The following is a 24,157-nucleotide window of genomic DNA, read 5'->3' as shown; positions in this document are numbered from 1 at the left end:
AGAAAATACAATTATTAAAGAACAGTAGATATTTCAAATGATTTTCCTACATTATAAAATATTCAAAACATAAATTCTTTTAAAAACCACACCAAGTCATGTTCATAGTCTAGTTAGATCAGCTTCACCATCTTTTCTATTAAATTCTGCAATATCAATATTAAATGTAAACACAATACTTTAACAAAGCTAATTTGAAAAATAGCAGAATAAAATAAAATCATGATGATATCTTTTAAACACATTTGGATCTTCAGGTTGCACACAATCAGACTACTATTATTTAGTGTTTATACTAATGATGAAAGCCAAGTCATATAAAATTGCTTTGAAATCATCAAAAAAAAAAAAAAAACCTCGTATTTCTCACTTGCAGAGAATAAGCATTTATTAAAAGCACCTACTGTGTGCTAGACATTGTGTTAAATACTTTACAAATATTATTTCACTTGATCTAGTATAAATATGCTTAAATATTTCATCATCAATAAGGATTCCTTTGATGGGGTGGTTCAGTACCTTAGTCTAGCCACCAAAGCCCTCAGTTGCCCTGTATGTGTAAGGAGAAGTACTCAGCTCTCCTCTGGGGCCCAACCTGCCAATGAATGTGAGAGGGAGTGCTGTGCTATACTTATTACAGGGAAGCCTTTTACTTGGTTTTGGGAGAATAAAGGGAAGATGAATGAGAACAATAACACAAATATAGGGGGAAAGAAGAAAAGCTTCAATGAAACGGTTTAAAAATACGCAGGAGAGGAAGAAGTTCAGAAGGAGATTCAGAGGAGCAGAGCAATGTAGAAACACACATCTTAAGTTTGAAATATAGTTTAAAAACAAGCTATAGGTGATGGATGTCCAATGGAACTCATCTTCCTCTTTTTATTCTCTCAAACATCCCTATTATTGCTGAGGGCCACACTGGTTTCCTGTGGGAGTCATGCGTGAGTCCTTCTCTTCCCTGGATTCTCCACATCCAAGCTGTTGCCAAGGCTTGTCAAGTTCACCTTTGCAATATTTCTCCAAGATGCCCCCTTCTGGGCCGGGGTTGGGGGGGGAGGAAGGGGGACAGGAAAGGACTGCCTACTTCCAGTCTCTGCTCATTCAACCACTAAAGTGACTTTCCTAAAGCTCAGGTCTGACTCACTCTCTCTCTCTGTCTCTCTAACACACACACACACACACACACACACATACACACTCCAGTGGCTTCCTACTGCCTCTAGAATCCAATATTCTGGCATTCACAGTCCCTCATCACCTGCCCCCCTCTTAACTTTCCAATCTTCTTCTATCTCATTTCTCTTTATTCATTCTATAATCGAGGCAGAATGGACTTTTTGATGTTCCTTACTTCCACTTCTGTGAATTTTCCATTGGCTGCCTAATATTCCTGGAAAACCTTCCTACCTCCCCTGTCCCTTCCAGAATCCCTTCCTTCACTACTCAGAGGCTCAGATCCCTCCATCTATATGAAACATTTTTAGACCTCAACCAATGCTTCCTTTTTTAATGCCTTCCTCAACACTTCCTTGTTTTTATTCTGTATCTGTATGTTATTTACATATAGATACATAAACAGGAGAGAGAGAGAGAGAGAGAGAGAGAGAGAGAGAGAGAGAGAGAGAGAGAGAGGCAGAGACAGAGACAGAAACAGAGATGGGAGAGACAGAAAGAGAGGAGAGAGAGACAGAGAATGATAAAGCGAGGCATATAGAGAGACAAGAGAGAAAGAGAAGAGGGGAGAAGGAGAGAGGGGGAGAGAGAAGGAGAGGGAGAGAGAAAGAGAGAGAGAGATGGACTTGAAGAGGAAGGGAGGGAGGGAAGGAGAGAGTCAGAGAGACAGAGAAAAACAGAGATAGAGACAAAGAGAAACAAAGAGACAGAGAGAAGATTTATGTATATCTATCTCTTCTATAGAATGCAAACTTCTTGATTTGTCAAGAAGGATTAAGCCTAATATTTATCTGGCATTGTGGTAAGACCTGGGAAGCTAATAGTTACAGACTTAGGGAATCAATAAAGACTTTCTGGTAAAAGTTGGCCACATCTATTAAGCATTTATTAAGCTCCTACTGTGTGCCAGGAACCATGCCAGTATATAAAGAAAGGCAAAAAAAAAAAAAATACATCTTGCCCTCAAGAAGCTTCCAGTCTAATGGGATCTCCCCTAACATGCCCATAAGCGCGGACAAACAAGCTAGTGAGAATAAAGGAGAGGACCAAAGAAGAGCAGTAGGACTGGGGGCACCAAAGGCTTTGGGGACTATTTTCCTTTGGCCTTTGAGTGCCCCAAACCTCCTGGCACCCAGCAAGTACTTAATCGGAGCTTGTTTATAAAATGGCTTTGATAGGAGCCAGAGGAGCTTACATCGATTCCTGGCATCCAGGCCGTGCCACTTACCCGGGAGTGACCTTGGGCAGGTGTTTTCCCCTCCTGCGGCCTCAGTTTCCTCCCCTGTAAAACCAAAGGGCTCGGTGCAGGTGGAGTCCGCGGTCCGGCTTTGGCTGCTAGAGGTGACCCTGAGCAGGTCCCTGCCTCCGCTGATGCCGAGTGTCCTCTCTCACTTGCCGGGACTGGCGGTCTCCGAGTCCACAAAGAGCCCGGGGCAGCAGCCAGGGGCCCGCCCAGTCCCTCCTCTCCGCCCTTCCCGAGAGTGGCCACCAGAGGGCAGGTGAGGAACCCTCCGCTTAGCCGACCAACTCACTCTCAAACGGAGTTCTGCCCTGGCAGGGGGGGACTGGGAGGCGGCTGGGGCTGAGCACGGAGATGGGGCTGGGGCTGCAGAGGAAGATGCTGCGGTCCGGGGGGCCCCGCCTCGTCCCCTCGCTGCTACTGCTGCTGCTGCTGCTGCCAGAGGCACTGTCTGCAGGTGAGGGCTGCACTGAAGTGGGGGGCTGCGGGCTGGGAGTGGGGGGACATTGGCTTCCGAGCTCCGGCACAGATTTCCGCCGAGGATGGAGTCCCCCAAACTGGATACTACCGCCGTGTCTAATCCATCCACGCATCCCTGCCAGTCCAGTCCGTGTCCACGTGTCTGGGGGGGGGGGGGGAAGGGAGCCCTCCCTCCCCATTCCTGGGAACGGAGCCTGCCACCCACCCCTGCAGCTGCTCTCCCACCCTGGAGGCGGTGGTGGGGGCTCAGAAGCCTTGGGTGGGAGGTGTGAGGAGGGGACAGGTCCACCCTCTCCCTGGATTGTCCGAGCTGCACGCGTCCGGCCAGGGAGGGACCGCAAGAAGTTTGCCGCACTTAGCTGGGAGCTCCCTCTCCCTATCTCAATATGCGATGCCCGACCTGGAAAAAAGGCCGGGGAGGCGTGTGTGATGGATGCTGGCCCGAGCTCACCGGGACAGCCAGTAACAGGGTGGGGGATTTGAACCCAGGTCCTTTGACTCCAGAAAGCACATTTTGCAGGGCTTTCCCCAAAGCGAAAAAAGCTGACCCCCAGAATTGATCCAAGTGGAATCGGCTGCGGGGGAGGTGCTGAATTCCTCTTCCCCGAAGGCTTCAGCGGGAGGTGGGGAGCATTTGGGGGGCAGGGGAAGAGGAGGGACGAGGACGGAGAAGTGAGAAGCTTGGGCTGGGGGAGAAAGGGAGCCTTTGCTGGAATGGGGGGCAGCAGCTGGGCAGGTGCACCCAGAAAAGCTGAGGCACTCCATGGTGACAGGATGGGGGCAGGCAGAGGACCTGAGGCAAGGCATAGAGACTGGTAGGTCCCCTCTGTGCCCTGATGCCCCAGCATGCCTTGGGGGAGCCTTCTGGTCCTGTTCTCCTGAGGACTTTGCTAGGGAGGAGAAAGAAGAGGAAGAGGAGGAGGAGGAGGAAAAGAAGGAGGAGGGAAAAGAGGAGGAAAAGAAGAAGGAAGAGGAGGGGGAGGAAGAAAAAAGGGAGGTTATAATGTCAACGACAGTGATCATGACAGTGGTTGAGGGCAGGAGAGATGTAACATGCAAAGAAGCAGATGTCTTCGTGGCTTCCATTGACAGGGGCCAATTTCCAGACACAAGAGGGAAGGTCCCCTGTCCTCTGCCTGCATCCCACCTCATCTGGACACATTCCCCTGGAGAGCAGCCACAGGAGGCTGGAGGAGCAGGGCACCGGGGCAGTGAAGGGCCTGGAGCCTGGGTCTCATGGTGGAGACTGTTTAAAGGAACTGGGCTCTGGCTCCTAGAAAAGAGAGGGTTCGGTGGGGATGTGAGTGCTGTCTTCAGGGCTTTCAGAAGCTGTCCCCTGGAGCTGGGATCAGGCCTGTTCTGCCAGCTTGACCCCCGAGGGCAGAATTAGCAGTTGTATGGATGTGGCTGTGGGACTGGGGGAGAGGAGGGGAATAACAAAATGGCCAATTGAGGCTGGATTCAGGAAAGCCTTCTAAAGAGGCTTCCTGGAGAGGTGGGGAGTAAAGAATGGAGGGCCCACCTGTGGGGAATGAGATTGAGGGATTCCAGTTCTGGAGGCTGGGCCATGGGGGCCTGGAGGTCCCTTCTGATTCCTGAGTCTTTGATATAACAAATGTAGTTTATGGTGACTGCAGAGAGAAGGTAAGGGTGCTTGCCGCAGAGATGGCAGAGGCCGCCAGGGGGTGCTAGATGGGCTTGGGGAGGCCTGCGTGTGAATCCTGGCTGGGACATTTCCCAGCTGTGGGATCCTGGCCGGGCAGTTCACTTTGCTTGGGGGAATAAGAACGTCCTCCTGCAGAAAGGCCCACCCCACCAACAAGAGGGTATGTTTTGGGAAGGTTGCCATCTGGCCTCCTGCTGGCCACCAGGACTCTTGTGTGTGCCAGTGTGGATGTGTCTCTTCCATCATGGGGACTACAGGGCTGATAGTCTTTCTTCTACATGCCTCAGTTTCTTTTTCTGAAAAATGGGCTGGACTAGGTCCTTTCTAGGCTAAATCTGATCTGTGGTCACTTAATTCCTCTGGGCCACAGTTTCCTCATCTCCTCAATAAGAGTGTTGGATTAGTTCATTTCTAAGGCTCCTTCCCGCCGCAGTCTTACTCCTAGGAACATGATTCTCTGAGTCTCATTCTTCTCGTCTGCAGAGAGGGAGTATTGGGCTCTGTGGCCTGTGAGGTCCCTTTCAACTCTGGACTCGGAATCCTATGCCCATTGCCCCCTCTGGGTCTCAGTTTTTCAATCTCTAACTTGGGGATGATAATACCCACTGTCTTCTCTCACAAAGGGGATCATGAGGCTTGGTGACATGTGAGTCTAGCTCTTTGAGGATTATGAGGTGCCCACCTGCTCTGAGGAGGCAGAAGGAGCAGTGATAGATCACATCTCTGCTATTTCTGACTAGCTACATAAAAAGATGGCAGGTCCAACTGCCCTACTGGACCATGATCCTAACCAGTGCCTCCTTTTCTGAGTTGCCCAGCATCTGCCCGGTAATAATAGCCTATGCAAAGGCAGGTTCAGTACCATGAGCCACACACTTGGGAGAGCAAAGCCTCTGCCGATGCCCATCACAGAACAATTGTGCCAGCCTTGGGCCTGTGAGGAAACCTGAGTTCAGGTCTGCTGGCCAGATGGTGCCTGGGAAAAGACCTGACTGTGTGTGTGTGTGTGTGTGTGTGTGTGTGTGTGTGTGTGTGTTTATACCAGTTTACAGAACCGGGAGCCGACCTGGGTGAAGGGTCCAGTGGGGCCTGAAGGAGCAGTTGGAGGTGCTGGCTCAACAGAAGAATCTGTGTACTCTGGCTTCCTGCCTGCAGAGGTTTTGCAGACAACTTCCCCTCCTTACTGCCCTATCCAGGCTGTCACCTTCCCCTAGCCATCAACGTGTAAGCAGAGGATGCCCACATCAAGCGCCCTGCTTGAAATTGGATGAGGGCTTCAATCTGAGAGACAGATCGTTTCCACCCCTTCTGTTGTCTGGGGTCCTCCAGGCTTTTGGCATGGTTCTTGGGCCCAGATGACTATGCACTGATTGTCCAGGAAATGGATTTAGGGCCAGCTTCATGCCTGGTGGGTTCAAATATTTGCTGTGAGTAGCGCCAGTGCCCATAGCCAAAAAGTGGCAGACACAGAGCCTCTGCTTGTCCCCAGAGTCTCCCTCCACTTCCCTGCATCTCATCCCCCACTTCCTAAAAAAGCCTCTGCTGTCTGCACGTGCTTTTTCAATGCCTTGGAGAAAGAGTATGAGTGGGGGCCCTTCTCCATCTCCTTCCCTCAGGTCTGGCAGCATGGAGTGGGACAGGCTTTCCTTCCTCAGGGGCTGGCTCCTGAGAGCTCAGAGGAGGGAAGAAATCTCCTGTTCTGGGGAAAATCCAAGAAACATGTGCCTCTCCAAATGAGCCATGGGCTTCCCCAGGCTTATCTGGAGGTATTTTTCCTCCAGACGGGAAGCAGGGGGGAACCTCCACAATCCTCTTTTTTTGTTATAGGGCTTTTTATTGACAAAACATATGCATGGCTAACTTTTCAACACTGACCCTTGCAAAAACTACTGTTCCAACTTTTCCCCTCCTTCCCCCATCCCCTCTCTTAGATGGCAGATAATCCCTTACATGTTAAACATGTTAAAGTTTATGTTAAATACAATATATACACGCTTATACAGTTGTCTTGCTGCACAAGTAAAAATCGGATTTAAAAAGAAGGTAAAAATGACCTGGGAAGAAAAACAAAAAACAAACAAGCAACAATTGAAAGAGTGTAAATGCTATGTTGTGGTCCACACTCAAGTGTTCTTTCACTGCGTGTGGCTGGTTCTGTTCATTACTGATCAATTGGAACTGACTTGGATCCTCTCATTGTTGAAGAGGGTCACTTCCATCAGAACTGATCCTCATATAATATTGTTGTTGAAGTGTATAATGATCTCCTGGTCCTGCTCATTTTACTTAGCATCAGTTCATGTCAGTCTCTCCAGGCCTCTCTGTATTCATCCTGCTGGTCATTTCTTACAGAACAATAGTATTCTATACCACTTATATACCATAATTTATTCAGCTATTCCTCAATTGATGGGCATCCACTCATTTTCCAGTTTCTGGACACTACAAAAAGGCCCAGTGCAAACATTCTTGCACATACCAGGTCCCTTTCCCTTCTTTAATATCTCTTTGGGATATAAGCCCAATAGTAACACTGCCCACAGTCCTCTTGTACACATGCACTCTTACTAGAAACAAGAGCAGGGAAGGACAAAAAGTCACCAAAGATAGCTCCCTCATGTCATATGGGGGAAACTGAGGCGAAGGAAAATTAAGCCATGAGCTAAGTCTTCCAAGCTGGGAATAATTGGTAGAGGAGGAAAATGTTGGAAGACTTGAGTTAGGAAAACCTGCCCAACAGAGTCATCCCCAAAGTGGAATGAGGTCCCTCTGGAGGAAGGGAGGGAGGAAAGATAGGAGGGACAGAGAGAGAAGAGAAAGAGGAGAAAGAGGAAGAAGGAGAAAAAGAGGGAGAGGGAGGAGAAGGAGCAGGAGAAGGAGAAGATTTGTTGTTGTTCTTCCTGTTTACATTGTTGCCATCATCCTGGAAGTTATTTTCCTGGTTCTGCTCACTTCACTTTGCATCAATTGTTGTTCTTTCCGTTTACATTGTTGCCATCGCCCTGTACATTATTTTCCTGGTTCTGCTCACTTCACTTTATATCAGTTCTCAAATGCCTCCATATTCATCATGGGTTGCAGAGCAGCAGTATTTAATTACCATCACATGCCATACTCTCTTTGCTATTTCTAGGTCTTGCCAATCATAAAAATAAAGATATCCCAGCAGTGTCTTTCCGATTCTGATCTCTGTAGGGGTGGGCTTGGCGTAGGAGCTGTAGGTCTGAAGATGTGGGCATTTAGGCCACTTTCTTTGCAAAGGCTGTGGGGGTCAAATGAGGTAATGTGCCCAATGGGCATTGCCAATCTTAAAGTGCCATGTGATGGTTGGCCAGCAGACATTCAAGCTGCCCTGTCCAGATGAGGAAGCTGTGTCAGAAAGGCTGCTGGCTTCAAAGGATGTGCACAGCTTGTTACCTTCAGCCTTCCCACTTGGATTCCAAGTCAGGTATCCTTCCCCCATGCACAATTCCCCTTCTGGAGTGTCAGGATGCTTTAGGCTCCCAGGTACCATTTAACTCTAGACCATTGTGTCAAGCAGGAGTTGCCACATCTCTCCAATGTCCCATGACAGCCTGCAGATCCTTAACACTGCCTGCCAAGAGCAGGATGGACCCCAACTTCTCAAAGGTGGGCCATAAGTCTAACCCTTATTCCCACACATACTCCTAGTACTCTCCTTTCCCATGTATTTCAGAGCTTCAGTAATGTGTGTCACTGTGAGCAAATGATCAATTAAGGCAGAAATGCCTGAGTTTCTAATTTCTGTGTGACCTGAGCTGTGGCCTGGCTCTCTCTGGGACTCTATAAAATGCCCAAGCAGTTCTAAAGTCCCTTCTAGCTTTGAACTGTGACACCTTGAGGGGAAACAGAAGTGAAAAGGACCCAATAGTTCGGCTTTGTAGAATATAGTGTTATCTGTGAGAAGTGTCCCAAGCAGGTGCCTTGGCCCCTTTTGGCAAACACATGAAGTCTGGGGGCTCCTTCTAAGAGGAATGAGCTTACATTCATCATGGAAGAAAGTGTTAAATTTCAGTAACAACTTAGTGGAAAATAAAGTCATAATTTACTGGATCTTTGGAAATATCTTGTTTGCTTCTCCATTGGGCAGGAAATCTATTCTGCCTTTGTGTTTCCCCAGCACTTAGCATAATGCCTGGCACATAGAAGGTGCTTCACGAATGTTTGTTGACCGACTGATTAATTACCCCCACCTTGGGTTCTGCAAATATCAGGTTAAGAACTCCCTTCTCCATTCTAGATATATAGAGAGACCTATAGCATAATCAGACTTTCATTCTGATTCTAATATTTTCCAATAGCCTAGAGCTGATACAGTTTGGAGTGATTGGGCCAAGGGAGTGCCCATGGACTCTGGAGCCCATTGGGATGATAGGTACAGAAGAAAGGGCACCAGCTTTAGTGGGGACCTCTTTCTCTCTGGTCCCAGCTCTTCCTGAGACAGTGTAGCTCCTGATTCTATGACAGAGTAAGAGGGAGGTGGCTGGCTCCAGTAGGACGATGCACCTGTGTTCTTCATCTGGCCATGGGCAATCTCAGTTATTTCCAAGAGGACCTGATATGACAGCATCATTCTTTCCTCCCTCCAGCTGCTGGCCAAACATCTGCCAAAAGCAAGAGGCCCAAAGAACCGGGAGAGAACAAGATCAAGCCAGCCAATAAGCGAGGGAAGCCGACTCTGGCTCCAGGGAAGGATAGGGACTCCATAGCCACCATGCCCAAAACCTCATCCATCATGATGCAAGTGATGGAGAAGGGGCGTTTCCAGAAACCAGCTGCTACCCTGAGTCTTGCCGCTGGCCAGTCTCTGGAACTGAGATGTAAGGGGAACAAGATCCAATGGCATTACCCTGAGTACCTGGACACCTTTAAGGACTCACGGCTCAGGTAAGCCTGCTGTTTTCTCTTGGTGGGCCAAATCTGTCCTCTGCACTCAAACTTAATTGAGGTCATCTGGAGGGCTAGGACCTCCAACCTGGAAGGAAAGAATGGTTTGCCAGAGTGAAAGTTGTTCATTTTTAGCCAGAATATATTTCTTTTATTCTGTTAAAACTATTCTAGTTACTAGAGACCTTGGAGTGAGAAATATTGATTTTTAGCTACAATTTCTTTCTTTCATTCAGGTAAAATTATTCCAATTAGTAGACATCTTCGTCTAAATCCCAGCCTTTTAAACTGTGAATTGCAATCCCATATGAGATCTTGTGGAATGTGGAGTTATGAAATTCTGATTTCTTTTATTTTTAAAAAACTATTGGACTGAGAAATTCTGGTTTCTTTTATTCTGTTAGTGATTTTTAGCTAGAATTTCTTTCTTTCATTCAGGTAAAAGTATTCCAATTAGCAGAAATCTTGGTCTAAATTCCAGCTTTTTAAACTGTGGGTTACAACTTCATATGGGATCTTGTAACTGAATGTGAGGTTACAAAATACTGATTTAATATCAGTAAATGTTTGATTTGCATACCTATTTTATATACTTATATGTGGGGTCATGTAAAAATTTCTCAGGTACAAAGGAGTTGCAAGTGGAAAAAAATTTAAGAATCTGTGATCTAAATGAATATCTCCCATTTGGGGGTACATCTTGGGAAATGCCCGCTAGGCCATGTCTCCCTTGGGCTGCCACCAGTCATGCCAGCTGGTGTGGAGTTGGGGAAGAAATGCTGGGCTTGTGATCAGGGAAGTCGGTTCTCTCCCAAGCACTAATAATTATGAGCTGGGTGACACTGCCCCTTCTGAACTCCAGTCCCTCCACCTGCCTGCCTCGCTAGCATGGTAGGAAGCTCTAGGGAGAGAGGGCCTGCTCAGCTCTTTGCAGTCACAAAAACAAGCCATGAATGTCTACATGGTTTTGGAGGGAAGTGCTAGAGAGTGTGGGGTGTTATTAAAAGAACTGGAATTGGTCATCATCAGCATTCACTTACACTTCGGGAAACCAAGGTCCAGAAGGGGGGTATTTGCATGTGGGAGAGCCCACGTGTAAGTCATAATAGCTGTCAATTCAAAAGGCCTGAAAAGCATTTTATAGGCATTAGAGCTTCACTAAGAGCCCTGGAAAGTAGGCGTTCCCTTTCTCTTTGAGAGCAGGAAAGCCCATAGAGGGGGTCATTGCCAGAAAATGTCAGAGGCAATATTCATCCCAGGAGTCTCCTGGTTTTTTCATGGGTATCATGGCCTTAACCCAGATGCCCTGAACTGCCCAGAATGCTAGCCTTGGCTTCCCATAAAAGGTTTTCCATTGAGTTGGGAAGTTCTGTTGAGATTTTATTCCTAGGAATTGAGCAACTGAGACCCTCAGGGACATCTTAGCCATCCTACCCCTTCTTCTTTACAGTAATCGTATGTATTGGGGACAGGGAGGGGTAAGAAAGGAATTCTGTGGATTAGGACCCTCAGAAGCCTCATGGGCATTGGAGAGGGTAGTCTGACCAATAAAGGGGGAACCAGGAGAGGCTCTCTAGAGCCCTCCACTTACTATTCAAATGGTTTCTGGGAGCCTTTTGCAGAAGGATGTCAGAACAGGGTCCACTAGATGGCATTCAGGGGCTATTTTATAGCTGTCAGCTTTATCCAAGGGCAGCGGCCCTCAGTGGCAGCAGGATACTTGACAATGAGAACAGAAGCCCATGTGGGTTTCTGTCTGGGGGCCAGGCCAGCCTCTCTAGGAGCAAACAGACACTGATATGAATTAGGATCTGGGCTTACTGGGCTTACCGTGCCAATAAGTGGTCTCATGGGGACTGGTCCTCCAGTGGAGAAAATTCCAATCCCTCTCTTCCCAACCCACTCTATGGGCTTCCAGAATGCCTACCCTGTTCCCTGGGTGCTTGTCCTTGCCCTGATTTTCTTAGGATTTGAAGGACCCCAGATCCTCATGGGGGCTGCCTTTGGTTGCTCCTCAATCTTATGTCACGGGCACTGTCATACTCCCCCATTTCTGGTCATAGAGTTCCTCAATGATAGATTGTCTGCCATTGTTGGTTGTGTGCTTGTGGAGCTTGTGCCCAAGCTGCCCTTTGGGTCAGGAGTAGGGTAGAATTCATAGCTAGAGGATATCACAGAGAGAATGGAAAGATGAAACAAAATAGGCTGTGCTGGCCACCTCAGAAGGGAGAAATAAGGGTTCTGGAGGGCGGCAGGGAGGAACAGAGTAGCATCAGAAGTCCCAGACACTGAGCAGCAACATGATCATACATCCTCTGCTCACCCTTCTAAGTTTTAAAGCTGGTCAGCAAAACTGGGGGCTTCAAAGGACATTGGTTCAGAGGACATTAGCCATCCATACTCCCAATTGGTACAGGGGAGTCTCTCCCCAGGGAAGAGAGTCACTAGTGTGAGGTCAAAGATTGACCTATGAAGAGCTGTACACCTTGAGCAATGGGACTGAGAATGCCCATCATGACACCACACCACATTTCTGCAGCACCTTGAAGTGGTCCACAACTTTTCCCAGCTCCTGAGGAGTGATGGGTACTACAGGGGGTCATTAGCCCCACTTTGCAGATAAAGGAAAAAAAGGTTTATAAGACTCACCCAATGTCACACAGCCCATGAGTCCTAGGCCTGAATTTTGAATCCTGGGATCATGAATCCAAAGGCGCTGACTCCTTTGAAACACTAGGTTGGGGAGACACCTTGGGAAAGAAATAGTAGGGTACTGCTGGCTCTGGATAAACGATCCTTTCTATGAGGCTGGTGCAATGGCTTCCTGATTGAACTCCTGATTCCAGGCTCTAATGCAGCCTCTCCAGAACTGTTGATTTTTCTTTTTTTTTTTTTTCCTTTTGTTTAAAGCACAAAGACTTTTTATTCTTTTTTTTTCAGCTCCAAATTCTCTCCCTCCTCCTCCTACTCCACCCATTGAGAAGGCAAGAAAAATAAAATTCATGACAAATATATGTAGTCAAGCAAAACACATTTCCACATTAGTAGTATTCCCCAAACACACGAAGAAAAAGAAAAAAAATCTGCTTCAATCTGACCTTTGAATCCATTCACTCTCTCTCTCTGAAGGAAGACAGAATTTTTCATCAGGAGTCCTTTAGAATTATGATGGGTCATTGTACTGATCAATTTACTAAGTAAACAATATTATTATTATCTCTGTACATTGTTTTCCTGGTTCTGCTCACCTCACTTTGTATCATTTTACACAGGTCTTTTTTCTGAAAGTATGCATCAGTTTAACAGCACAGTAGTGTACCATCACATTACAATAACTTGTTTGGCCATTCTCCAAATGATAGGCATTCTTCAGTTTCCAATTCTTTACCACTAAAAGAACTGCTATATTTTTATATGTGTGTCCTTCCTCCTTCCTTTTAAAATATAAATTTATTTTCTCTTCCAAATTCTCTCCATTGACCTCCACTCCTTCCCTACTCATTAAGATGGCAAGAAAGATGATACCCATTATACATATGAAATCATCCAAAACATATTTCTGCATTGACCATGATCTGGGAAAGGAGAAAAATAATAAGAAAAATAAAGTGAAAATATGCTTCAATGTGCAATCTGAGTCCATCAGTTCTCTATTTGTAAATGGTAGCAATTTTCTTTTTTTTTTAAACATCCTTTTTAAACAAATATTTTCTGTTCCAAATTCTCTCCCTCATTCCATCCCTTTGCCCACCCACTGAGAAGGCAAGAAAGATGATACCCATTATGCATGTAATTATGCAAAACATATTTTTGCATTAGTCATGTTCCCATCCTCCAAAGAAAAAGCAAGAAAAATAAAGAAGAAAAATCTGCTTGAGTCTATTAGTTCTCTATCTGGAGGTAGATAGCATGAGAGTCTTTTGGAATTGTGGTTGGTCATTGTATGAGTTATTAAATTTTTCATACTTGATTATCTTTACATTATTGCTAGTTACATATTTTTCTGGTTCTGATCACTATCCTCTACATCAGTTTATTCAAATCTTTCCAATTTTTCTGAAACCATCCAATTCATCACTTCTTAGAGTACAATAGTGTTCTGTTATATTCCTCTGCCAAAAGTTATTAAATTATTCCGCAATTGATGGTCATCCTTTTAATTTACAATTCTTTGACTCAATGCTGATTCTATTTTAGAAATGTGATTTTTATCAGAGAAACTTGCTTCAAAGATTCACCCCTCTTCCATTTTCTGCTTTTCTTCTCATTTTAGCTTCATTAATGTTGTTTGTGCAAAAACTTTTTAATGTTATATAATCAAAATTATTGGCATTACCTCACATGAACTTCTTTGTCTTTTGTTCTTTCCTCCTTCACTTTTTATGTCTAAATCATGGATCCACTTTGAGATCATTTTAGTATGAAATGTGAGATGTTGGTTTATGCCTAATTTCTACCATGCTACTTCCCAGTTTTCTGAACAGTTTTTGTCAAATAGTGAGTTCTTGCCCTAATAGCTGGGGTCTTTGGGTTTATCAAATATCAGATTACTGTGAGCATTAATTCTATATATTGTGTACCTTGTCTGATCCACTGGTCAATTTTTCTGTTTCTTACCCAGTACCAAATTTGTTTTGATTAAATAAAGGATAGTATAATATAGTTTGAGATCTGGTACTGTTAGGCTCCCTTCCTTCACATTTTAAAAATTAATTCCCTTGATATTCTTGACTTTTTGTTCCTCCAGAAGAATTTTGTTATTATTTTTCTAACTCTAGAAAGTAATTCTTTGGTAGTTTGATGGTAAAGCACTGGATAAGTAAATTAATGTAGGTAGTGTTGTAATTTTTACTACATTGATTTGGCCTACCAATAAGCTATGAATATTTCTTCAATAACTTAGATCAGTCTTTATTTGTGTAGAGTGTTTTGTGATTGTGCTCATATAGTTCCTATATGTATCTTGGCAGGAGCTCTCCCAAATATTTTATTTTGTCTGTACTTATTTTAAATGGAATTTCTCTTCCTATCTCTTCCTGCTAGATTTTGTTGGCTACATAGAAAAATGCTGATTATTTTTGTGGGGTTTTTTTTTTATTTCCTTCAACTTTGACAAAATTGTTCATTGATTTAATTAGTTTTCTAGTTGACTCTTCCCCCTTCTTTCCTTCCACTTCCATTGAATAAGATGAATTTCTGTACTCAACTCTGTGAGTATGTGTATTCTTTCTTCTTTAAACCAATTCAGATGAGAGAGTTTGTGTTACTCATTTCCTTTCATCTCTTCCATTGCACAAATTCTTTTATGCACCCCATTTTGTAAGATAATTTCCCCCATTTTTCCTCTTCCTTCCTCCCTTCTCCCAGTGCTTTTTTCCTTCTTACCTTGCCTTTTTTTTCTTTTGAGACCATCCCAATAAAATAGACCACACCCAGACCTTGTGTCTGACAGTAGACTCCCTCTAACAACCATTGTGATGTTCTTTTTTTAAATAATAGCTTTTTATTTTCAAAATACATGCAAAGATAGTTTTTAACCATTCACCCTTGGAAAACCTTGTGTTCCAAATTTTTCTTCCTCCCTTCCCCTCACCCCTCCCCTAGACAGCAAGTAATCTAAGTTAAACATGTGCATTTCTTCTAAACATATTTCCATATTTATCATACAGCACAAGAAAAATCAGATCAAAAAGGGAAAAAATGAGAAAGAAAAAAATCAAGCACACAACAACAAAAAAGAAAATACTATGTTGTGATCCATATTCAGTCCCCACAGCCCTCTTTCTGGATACAGATGTTTCTCTCCATCACAAGTTTATTGGAATTGGTTGAATCATCTCTGTTGAAAAAAGCCACATCCTCAAAGTTAATCATCACATAATTGCTGTGTACAATGTTTTCTTGGTTCTACTCATTTCACTCAGCATCAATTCATGTAAGTCTCTCTGGGCCTTTCTGAAATCATCCTGCTCATTATTTCTGATAAAACAATAATATTCTATAACATTCATATACCATAACTTATTCATCCATTCCCCAACTGATGGGCATCTACTAGTTTCCAGTTCCCTGCCACTACAAAAAGGGCTGCTACAAGCAATTTTTGCACATGTGGGTCCCTTTCCCTTTTTTATGATCTCTTTAAATATAGACCTAGTAGAGATACTGCTTAATCAAAGGATATGTACAGTTTGATAACCCTTTAGGCAAAGTTCCAAATTGCTCTCCAGAATGGTTAGTGATGATGTTGCATGTATCCTCTCTCCATATAAGAAAGGATTTTTATTTATTCCATTATGATCTCTCCTTCATGATTACTTTTTTACACTTCTCTTGAGTCTTGTGTTTAAATGTGAAATTTCTACTCAGCTCTAATTTTTCTGTCAGAAAAGCTAGCAAGTCCTCTATTTCATTGAATATCCAATTCTCACCACCACCACAACCAAAGAATTAAAGTTAATTTTGCTGGATAGGTGATTCTTTATTATAATCCCATCTTCTTTGCTTTCCAGAATATCATTCCACCCTCTCTGCTCCTTTAACATGGATGCTGCTAAAGCTTGTGTGATCCTGACTGTGACTCCACAGTATTTGAATTCTTCTTTCTGGTTTCCTGAAGTACTTTCTCCTTTACTTGGGAGTTCTGGAATTTGGCTATGATATTTCTGGGAGTTTTCTTTTCGAGGTTTCTTTTAGGAAGAATTTTTTCTTTACATTTCTTTAAATTTCTACTCTGCTCTTTGGTTTTAAGATCCTCTGTTCATCTTCTAATGTTTACTACCTGTGTGACCCTGGTCAAATCACTTCCCCTCTATGAGCCTCAATTTCCTCATCTATAAAATGAGGGAATTAGATTAAATGATCTCTGAGGTCCTTTCTAGCTCAAGATGTGAAATTTTAGAAGAGACACTTATGTGACTTGGAACATGCTTGCTCTTGTAACAGGGTTGGGACATTTCTAATTGCTTTAGAAATTTTGGTGGCCCCATGAGATGAAAGGCTACCTCTTTGGTTTAGAAAGAGGAGGGAGCAGACCTCATTCCTAGCCAAAGCAAATGTCAGGATTTCCATATCATACTTCCAAGTGAGGAGAGAGGGAGAAAAAGGACAAAAGGGATGCTTCCCTGAAACCATTTAAGAGCAGAGCAGACTCCCCAGAGAGCACTGAGCCCTGCATGAGAAAACCCCTCTATATCATCCCCTTTCAAATTCAGGTTCAACAGATATTCCTTTAGTTCCATTGTGACAGTGAGTGAGAAATCTGTAAGGTGAATCCCAAGTCCATGGTCTGGGGCATTTTTTCAGATCAACCCCTATTAATCAACCACGTAGACTTAATGTTAAGTAGGGGAGTAGAATTAAAAAAAACAACAACATTAACACAGTCTTTGCCCTCAAAGACCTTGCAGTCTAGTCTGGGGGTGTATATATAAGTAAGTGTACATTGGCAGTCAGGGATGCCCGATTTGGAGTCAGAAACACTAAATTCAAATCCACCCCCAGGTACTTACTAACTGTGTGACCCTGCAGAAGTTATTTAATCTGTTTGCTTCAGTTTGCTCATCTGTAAAATGGGGATAATAACCTACCTCATTGCATAAGGTCAAATGAAATCACATTTAAAAAGCATTTTACAAACCCTAAGGTGTTATGTAAATGTTAGTTATTATTTTTATCATTAGCATCATCACTATTACTCAAACATAAAATGATACCAGGAGGAAGCACCATTTGGTGGAATACAGACCCAGCATTCAAATCCAGTCTCCATCACTTGCTATGCATAAAAAACGTAATAGTTTCCACCCTCAAAAAGCTTAAATTCTATTGGTGGAGACATTATACACAGGGGAATAGTGATCAGAGAGGGGCTTTTTAGTTGGGGAAGTTAGAAGGATACTAAGTAGATTGACACCTCCTTTCTAGGAACAATGATAGTGTGGATACAATATGATCCAAAGCTAAGAAGTAAGGAGAGGATGGCAGAGTGCCACTTGCTGAGAGCCCAACCCTCTATGCTTTCTGCCACACTAAACTGAAAGGAATAAGGATGGAAGCAGGGGGACCAGGCAGGAGTCTGGATGAGAGGAAGTGTGGATGTGAACAAGGGTTTGGGTTAAAAGTGAGAGAGAATCTCTAGAACTTGGTGAGTGATTTGGATTTGGAAACAGGGATCGCAAAGCTAGAAGGCACCTCAAACACCTATTATTCTAACACTTTCATTTCACAGATGAGCAAAGTTAGACCAGGGAGACTATGTCTAGGTCACACAGGTAGTAAGCAGCTAATGTAGAATTTAAACTTAGATCTGTCGATTGCACCATGCTACATCTAAAAGAGCCAAAGATGACTCTGAGGTTTTGAGTCTGGGGGCAAGGGACTTCTTTCCCAAGAAATGGAGATATCAGGCAGAGTGGTCTAAATACATGTAAGAACAAGCTCCTTTCAGGTTTCTCCAGCATCTGAAGGAGACAACAATATGGCTAGACAAGTGGCCATGATAATGGCCTGGTCCCTGCACTCAGTCACTGTCTCTCTATAGGCTTTCCTCAACCTCATGGGTTACATGAAGATTGGAAGAGACTTAAAGTCTGAAAACCTGGGGAGCCTGAACCTTCAGAGATGTTTGTTAGTTACAAGGCAAATTACCATCAGCCCTGATGGACTGTCCAACCTCCAGATATGAAACGGGAAGTTCACAGCATAATCAGTCACCAAAAACTAGGAGAAGGTCTTTGACTGAGGTGCCCGAGCCCTAGTCCAGAAGGGGGATCCAAAGCATAAGTTGAGCTCAACCCAACTGCTGGCCTGGAATGAAGCTGTTTCCAGTTGTAAAGACCTTGGAAGCCAGGTCTGAGAATCTCCCATGAGGATGAGGCTGGGAGTTTTCTCCTGGTCCTCAGGCAAGGGGTTTTATTTCTTCTAAAATGTTATTTATTCTTCTAAAAGTCGACCAAGAAAGTTTCTGCTAAGAAATAGGATAATGAAACATCACTGTCTCTTGCACAGGAAAAATATAGTTCAAAATCACAATAACAGAGACTACAGCTACTCATTGTCTTCAAGTACAGAGGAGCAGGAGCCCTTTAAGCCTGGCAGCCCCCCCAGAACAGGAGAGCCTAGAAGGGGATGAACAGGCCTGGGGGGAGCAGCCCTGTGACATGGCCAGAGTCTTCATTAGCTTGCAGAGTCAGGGTGAGGGGTGCTTCCCCTCCGTGTGTGTGCTCTGGACATAAGCATTTGCTCCACATGCCCCAATCACAGTTATTTTCTCCACGTGTGCTTCTTGTGTTTGACCACTTTCTCTCCCAATATCGTTCATATTTGGGGGAAATAGCTTGTTGCCACTTTTTTTTATTATGTTGCTTTATTGATGTCTTTGTTTTTAACTTATTGGGTCTGCCAGCTGACTTTTAAAGGGCAAACAACATCAGTAGTGGTTCGTGAATCTTTAAGGGCTGCCAATGCCCAGAGTGCCATGAAATTGGGTTAACTGTTTGCTGGGGAACTATCCCTACAATTTGGGAGTATCCAAGGGGGCTACAAGTATTTCAGAGAAGGGAAAGTCACTTGTTCAGAGTCATATATTAGCACACAGGAAAGCCAAGAACGTGGGTCCTCTGACCCTGAGCCTAGAGCTTAGAACAGGTTTTCAATAGCTTATTTCTCCAATTCTTTAAGTTCATATAGGGCTTTCCTCACAACCCCATAATTATTCTCATTATACAGATAAGGAAATTGAGGTTCAGAGCATGGCTGAAAGTCACACAGAAAGTAAATAGCTGAGCTGAAAACTGACCCCAGATTAGCTGGTTGCAAACTCACTGTTCTTTCTAACTCACTTCACTTCCTCCCAAGTTGAGGATCCTTTGTAGCTTTGCTAGGTTACCTTCTATTTCAGTCTTATCACTATCAGAATTCCAGAATACCAACCAGAAGTGACTGGATTATAGAATGACTGATTCAGAGAAGGCGGCAAGACCAACGTAAGGATGGCTCCTCCCTGGCCAGCTGGCTTGGGGTTCCACTACCATTGGCTTCAGCATCCTGTACTGCCCTCCCAAGCTAGCCACACAAAGGCAGGGTGGGCCCAGGAAGTAGACTCCGGGGCTCCCCTCCGGCCTTATCAGTCTTCCCAGGCATCCTTCAAGAGGCTGAGCTGGAGGCTGGTTTCAAAGGAGCAAAGAGATGGGTTGTTTTTTCAGTAGGAAGTGTTTACAAATTACAAAATGCTAGCTAAACCTAGAAAAGGGCTGCCTTTAGTTCCTCTGGACCTTACAGCAAGCAGAAGCTCTCTCCTCCCCTCCCCTCCTCTTCCCTACCCCCCTCATCCCCTCTCCTCTTTTTTTCTCCCCTCACCTCCCCTCTTCTCCTCTCCCCTCATCTCCTCTCCCCAGTCCTAAACTACACTTTGCACAAATACTTGTCACTTTTGGTCTGGTGGCCACAGGAAAATGGAAGCTGAGAGCTAGAAGAGATGGAGGTGTGAACAGGGGATCTTGGACAGACCCCCTTCTCTGCAAATCACACTCATCATCACACCTTTATGTGGAAGGTTCCACTGGTCTCTTAGGTTCTTTGTTTGGCTATAACCATATAAGGCAAAGCCAGGCAGAGAAGGAGCCTGCTGCCAGTGGACGGGAGATATTCCCATCACACCAATGATCACATCAGTACTAAAGGTTGTGTTGTGGCCTTCTCCTGCTAGGGCACTCCCTCCCTCCATGTCTCATGTAGCCTTCTAGGCCTCTGGAGCTGGAGCCCAGGAGTTGCTAAGGCCGGGCCTCCCTGCTGTACTTCTTGGGAACTTAGCCAGACTGATCCTTGAACAGTAGACATAGGCTGCCAATGGCCTGTACCTGAAGCCTGATAGGACTGCTGGGGTTTTTCCTGGCCAGCATTAACCTAGAGAACCCACAGTGGCTTTCACGCCACAATGAGACAGCAAAGGAGGAATTGGAACAAGGAGTAATTTAGTCACATCTAACAGCATGGGTCCAAGCTGGAGTTCTGGTACTTTCCTGTGGGACCCCGAGGAGCTCATCTCATTAAACTGTCTCTTCGGCAGAGGTACCCTGACAGTGGGGAAGTGTGAGGGGTGGGAAGGGCTATAGCTATGGAAGTTGTAAATCAGGTAAAAGGTAGGGGGAGCAGGACCAGAATGAGAAACAAAGGAAGGCATTGACCAGGAGTATTGGAGGTCAATGTCTCAATGATCTGTCAAATATAGTGATAGTAAAATTAATATGCTTTCTTGTTTATTTGTTATATTTACTTATAATTTATTCATTTATTTACAAATTTGTAAGACAATTGAAGAAACTAATTCTTCTTAATAGATATACCCAAAAGAGTTCAATTTCTTCCTTTCTTAAAAGATTTAATATTTAATTTCCCCCAATTACCTAGTTCAGTTTCTTATAGTAATATGGTTTTGTAGCTTTCCTGAGTCTGTTTTTACATTTATATAATGTGATTGTTGATCTAGACTATTGTCAAAGAATTTCTGCTCCGAGTTCTATGATGTAGTACTTTATCCTTTACTTAATACTTTCTTTATAATAGCTGTACAAGGTCATTAGGTCAGATTATCCTCATTTTGTAGATGAGGGAACTGAGGCAAAAATCGCAGAATAAATTGTTTTGAGTGACAAAACTAGTAAATGTCAGGTAGAGGATTTGAACGTCTGTCTTTTGACTCCAACATTAGTATTTTTTTTTTGTAGTATATGAACATTTCCTCAAGTTTTATGCCTCTTCTTTTTTTTTTTTTTTATCATATTTAAAGCCTGTCTTCTTGGTTTTTATATGAGAAAGGGAAGCTGGACTTAGATTCCAGTCACTCACTTGTCTGTCTTGCTGGAAGCCAAGGCATTTGTTTTTGCCAGACAAGTGGGTGGTTTGACAGACCAAGATGGCATTGGAAACAGGATTTGGAACCACCTGTTCCCACAGCCCACATATTGGCGCCGGGGGTATTATTTTCATTGTGTTTTGATGTGTCTGTTTTTAATTAAAAACAGTTGGCAGCTTTTGGCTTGCTAGAGAGGCAGTGTTGTTGTGTGGAAAGAGCATTTTGAGTCCAAACATCTGCTCTTTGGTGTTGGGCTGGGCCTGGGGACCCAAATTTGAAAAGCTCCCATCTCAGAAATTGGAAGAGCTGGTGGTTCTGTTCTTTGGAGACTCCTGGAGAGAAGGAGAGGGCTCCAGGACACACGTGGAAGAGGACAAATGTTCTGGCTTTTAATATGACAGTCGGCAAGTCAACATACATGGATTAGGCTCTTACTGTGTGCCAGTACTGTGCTAAGGGTTGGGAATACATAGAAAAGCAGAAAGACTCAACGAGCTTACATTTGAATGGAGGAAGACAACAAACAAAAGGAAGCTGAAAAAAAAAAGGAAGGAATGGGGAAGATCAAGATGCAAAAGATATCCATGCTGGGATACGGTCGATAAATCAAAGAAGAGCCTAGAAATTTGGCTGGCCTGGGGACCCTGCTTAAATGGAGGTTCTAGAAGGAGCTGTCCAGTCAGAAGCTGAGACCACAAGGCTGGAGGATACTTCCAATGTACAAATTTCAGGGCTGGGCTGAGTTTCCCAGATGAAGAGGTTCCTTGTTTCTGGTGGAAAATGCTTGGAGTGCAGCCTTCAAAGGAGGAAATAATTAGAGTTGGCAAATGATCAGCTTAAAAGCTTGATAGAGAGTACTGGGCTAGAATTCTCATTTAAAAGGTCAAATAGATAGTCTTCAGTTTGGTACAATGAAACCTATGGATCAATCCAAAGAATGGTCATTAATGACTAGTTGGCACCTCAGAAGGAAGTCTGTAGTGGAGTGCCCAAGGGATCTTTTACTGGTCTTGTACTGTTTTGCATTTTTATCAGGAATTTAGTGGAGGAATTTAGAAAACAGAGACAATCTGCTTTTTAGCTTCAGCCCTCAATAATAAGTCCTTGATTGACTAAATTTAGGAAACAGTCAACAAGTATTTATTAAGGCACAGTGGATAGCAAGTACATGGTCAAGTACAGATCCCAGGGGCACTCCACTGGAGACCTTCTGAGTTAACACCCTGTAATTACTGATTTCTCAGTAGGTCTAGCCATTCAACTAGCCTTAATTCACTTACTTTTATTATTCTCTGTTCTATCCATCTTTACCATAAGAATAGCATGAGGGACTTTATCAAATATTTTGATAAAATATAAGTCAGTAATATCTGTACTGTTTCCCTAGTCTACCGACCAGGATAATAACCTGTCTACAAAGAGGAAATAAAATCCTTCTAGCCCACTCTGCTCAGTTTGAAGCCATGCTGGTCAGTGCTTTGGGGGTTCAGCTTCCTTGGCAGTAACTGATCAATGCTTTTCTGGATTGAAAGTCATAGAATGAAACTAGCCATGGAAATCATTTATATCTATCTCTCAGCCTTCATTCTCTTCCCTTTTTGGAAAGTCAGGCGTATCACTGCCCTGCAGAAATGCTGGGGTACTTCTCCCAGTTTTCACCCTTCTAAGATCACTGTCAATCTCATGTGCCAAGGAGCTAAATAACCTGGGTCAGGCGGCTGGGTGACCTCTCATTATCTCCTTGCTTAAGAATCAGCTAAGAGTTATCTTCTCTTTAGTCTTTCTGGTCCAACCATCATTTTCCTTGGCAGCATAAACAGAAATAGAGCAAGAATTGAGAATGAGTGATAAAAAGATGAAACCATACAGAGCTGAGCATAAATCCCTGGAGCATTTCACTAGAGACCTCCTTATAAGATGACCTCAAGCATTTAAATGCTTCTTCTTTGGGTCGCAGCTGTTCAGTCAGTTTCAGTATCATTTAATTGTGCTGGATTTATCTTTCTCACATCCATTCTCACTGACCCATCACCTTTGAGAAGCATCTTCTCTCCCTACTTTGAGCTTCCTCTTGTCTTAATGTCTACTTAACTACAAACTCATTTCTTGGCCCTATTCCTCTTGTGAGCCCAGCTTCTATTGAGCTTTAGCAGAGTCCCTGACATTATTCTTAGAGGGCAATGCTATACTTGGATATTTCTCTGTGATTCTTGATCTTGCTTATATCATCTATACTTTATTTTTTAATTTATTCATTTTTAACATTCATTTAAAAAATCAGAATTCCAAATTCTTTCTCTTTCTCTTCCTCCCTCCCTCATTGAGAAGGCAAATAATAGGATATCATTATTCGTGCAAAGTCATGCAAAAGGTTTCCACACTAGTGTATTGGGGGGGAAAGGCAGGAAAAAGAAAGGGCAAAAAAAAAATCTGCTTTAATCTGCACTCAAAATCCATCAGTTTTTTCTTTGCAGGTATATAGTATTTTTCATTATGTGTCCTTTAGAATTACCTTGGATCATTGAATTGATCAGAGTAGCTGTCTTTTTTTACAGTTGATCTTCATTATGGTATAGCTGCTGTTACCATGTTGTACATGTGTTTTTGGTTTTTTTTAACAAATCAAGTTTATTGGGTGAAGCTCCTGAATAATTATATTACTCTCTTTAGACAACAACCCCTTTTTCTTTATGGAATACTTTTTCCTTGTGTCTTGAGGGTTTCATTCTTGAGCACAATCCTTTTTCCTGCTAGATGGCATAGTGGTCTGAAATCAGGAAGACTTGAGCCCAAATATAGCCATAGATAGTAATTGTGTGATCCTGGGCAAGTCATC

The 24,157-nt window shown here is 43.6% G+C and overlaps 1 protein-coding gene across 1 annotated transcript in view; it reads left to right on the top strand.

The window, feature by feature from the left end:
• The first annotated feature begins 2,690 nt into the window (after positions 1 to 2,690).
• The window catches only part of PDGFRL (platelet derived growth factor receptor like), a 43,604-nt gene continuing 22,137 nt past the window's right edge, over positions 2,691 to 24,157 (top strand). Inside the window, exons 1-2 of the mRNA XM_012551934.3 lie at positions 2,691 to 2,870; positions 9,170 to 9,467. Coding sequence (XP_012407388.2) covers positions 2,768 to 2,870; positions 9,170 to 9,467 — 401 coding nt within the window. The 5' untranslated portion in view covers positions 2,691 to 2,767. The remainder of the gene's footprint in view (positions 2,871 to 9,169; positions 9,468 to 24,157) is intronic.

Source organism: Sarcophilus harrisii, chromosome 6, assembly GCF_902635505.1.
Source record: "Sarcophilus harrisii chromosome 6, mSarHar1.11, whole genome shotgun sequence".
Classification (NCBI taxonomy): Eukaryota; Metazoa; Chordata; class Mammalia; order Dasyuromorphia; family Dasyuridae; genus Sarcophilus; species Sarcophilus harrisii.
The sequence above is the reverse complement of the archived record's forward strand: the minus strand, read 5'-3'. Positions and strand labels throughout refer to the sequence as shown.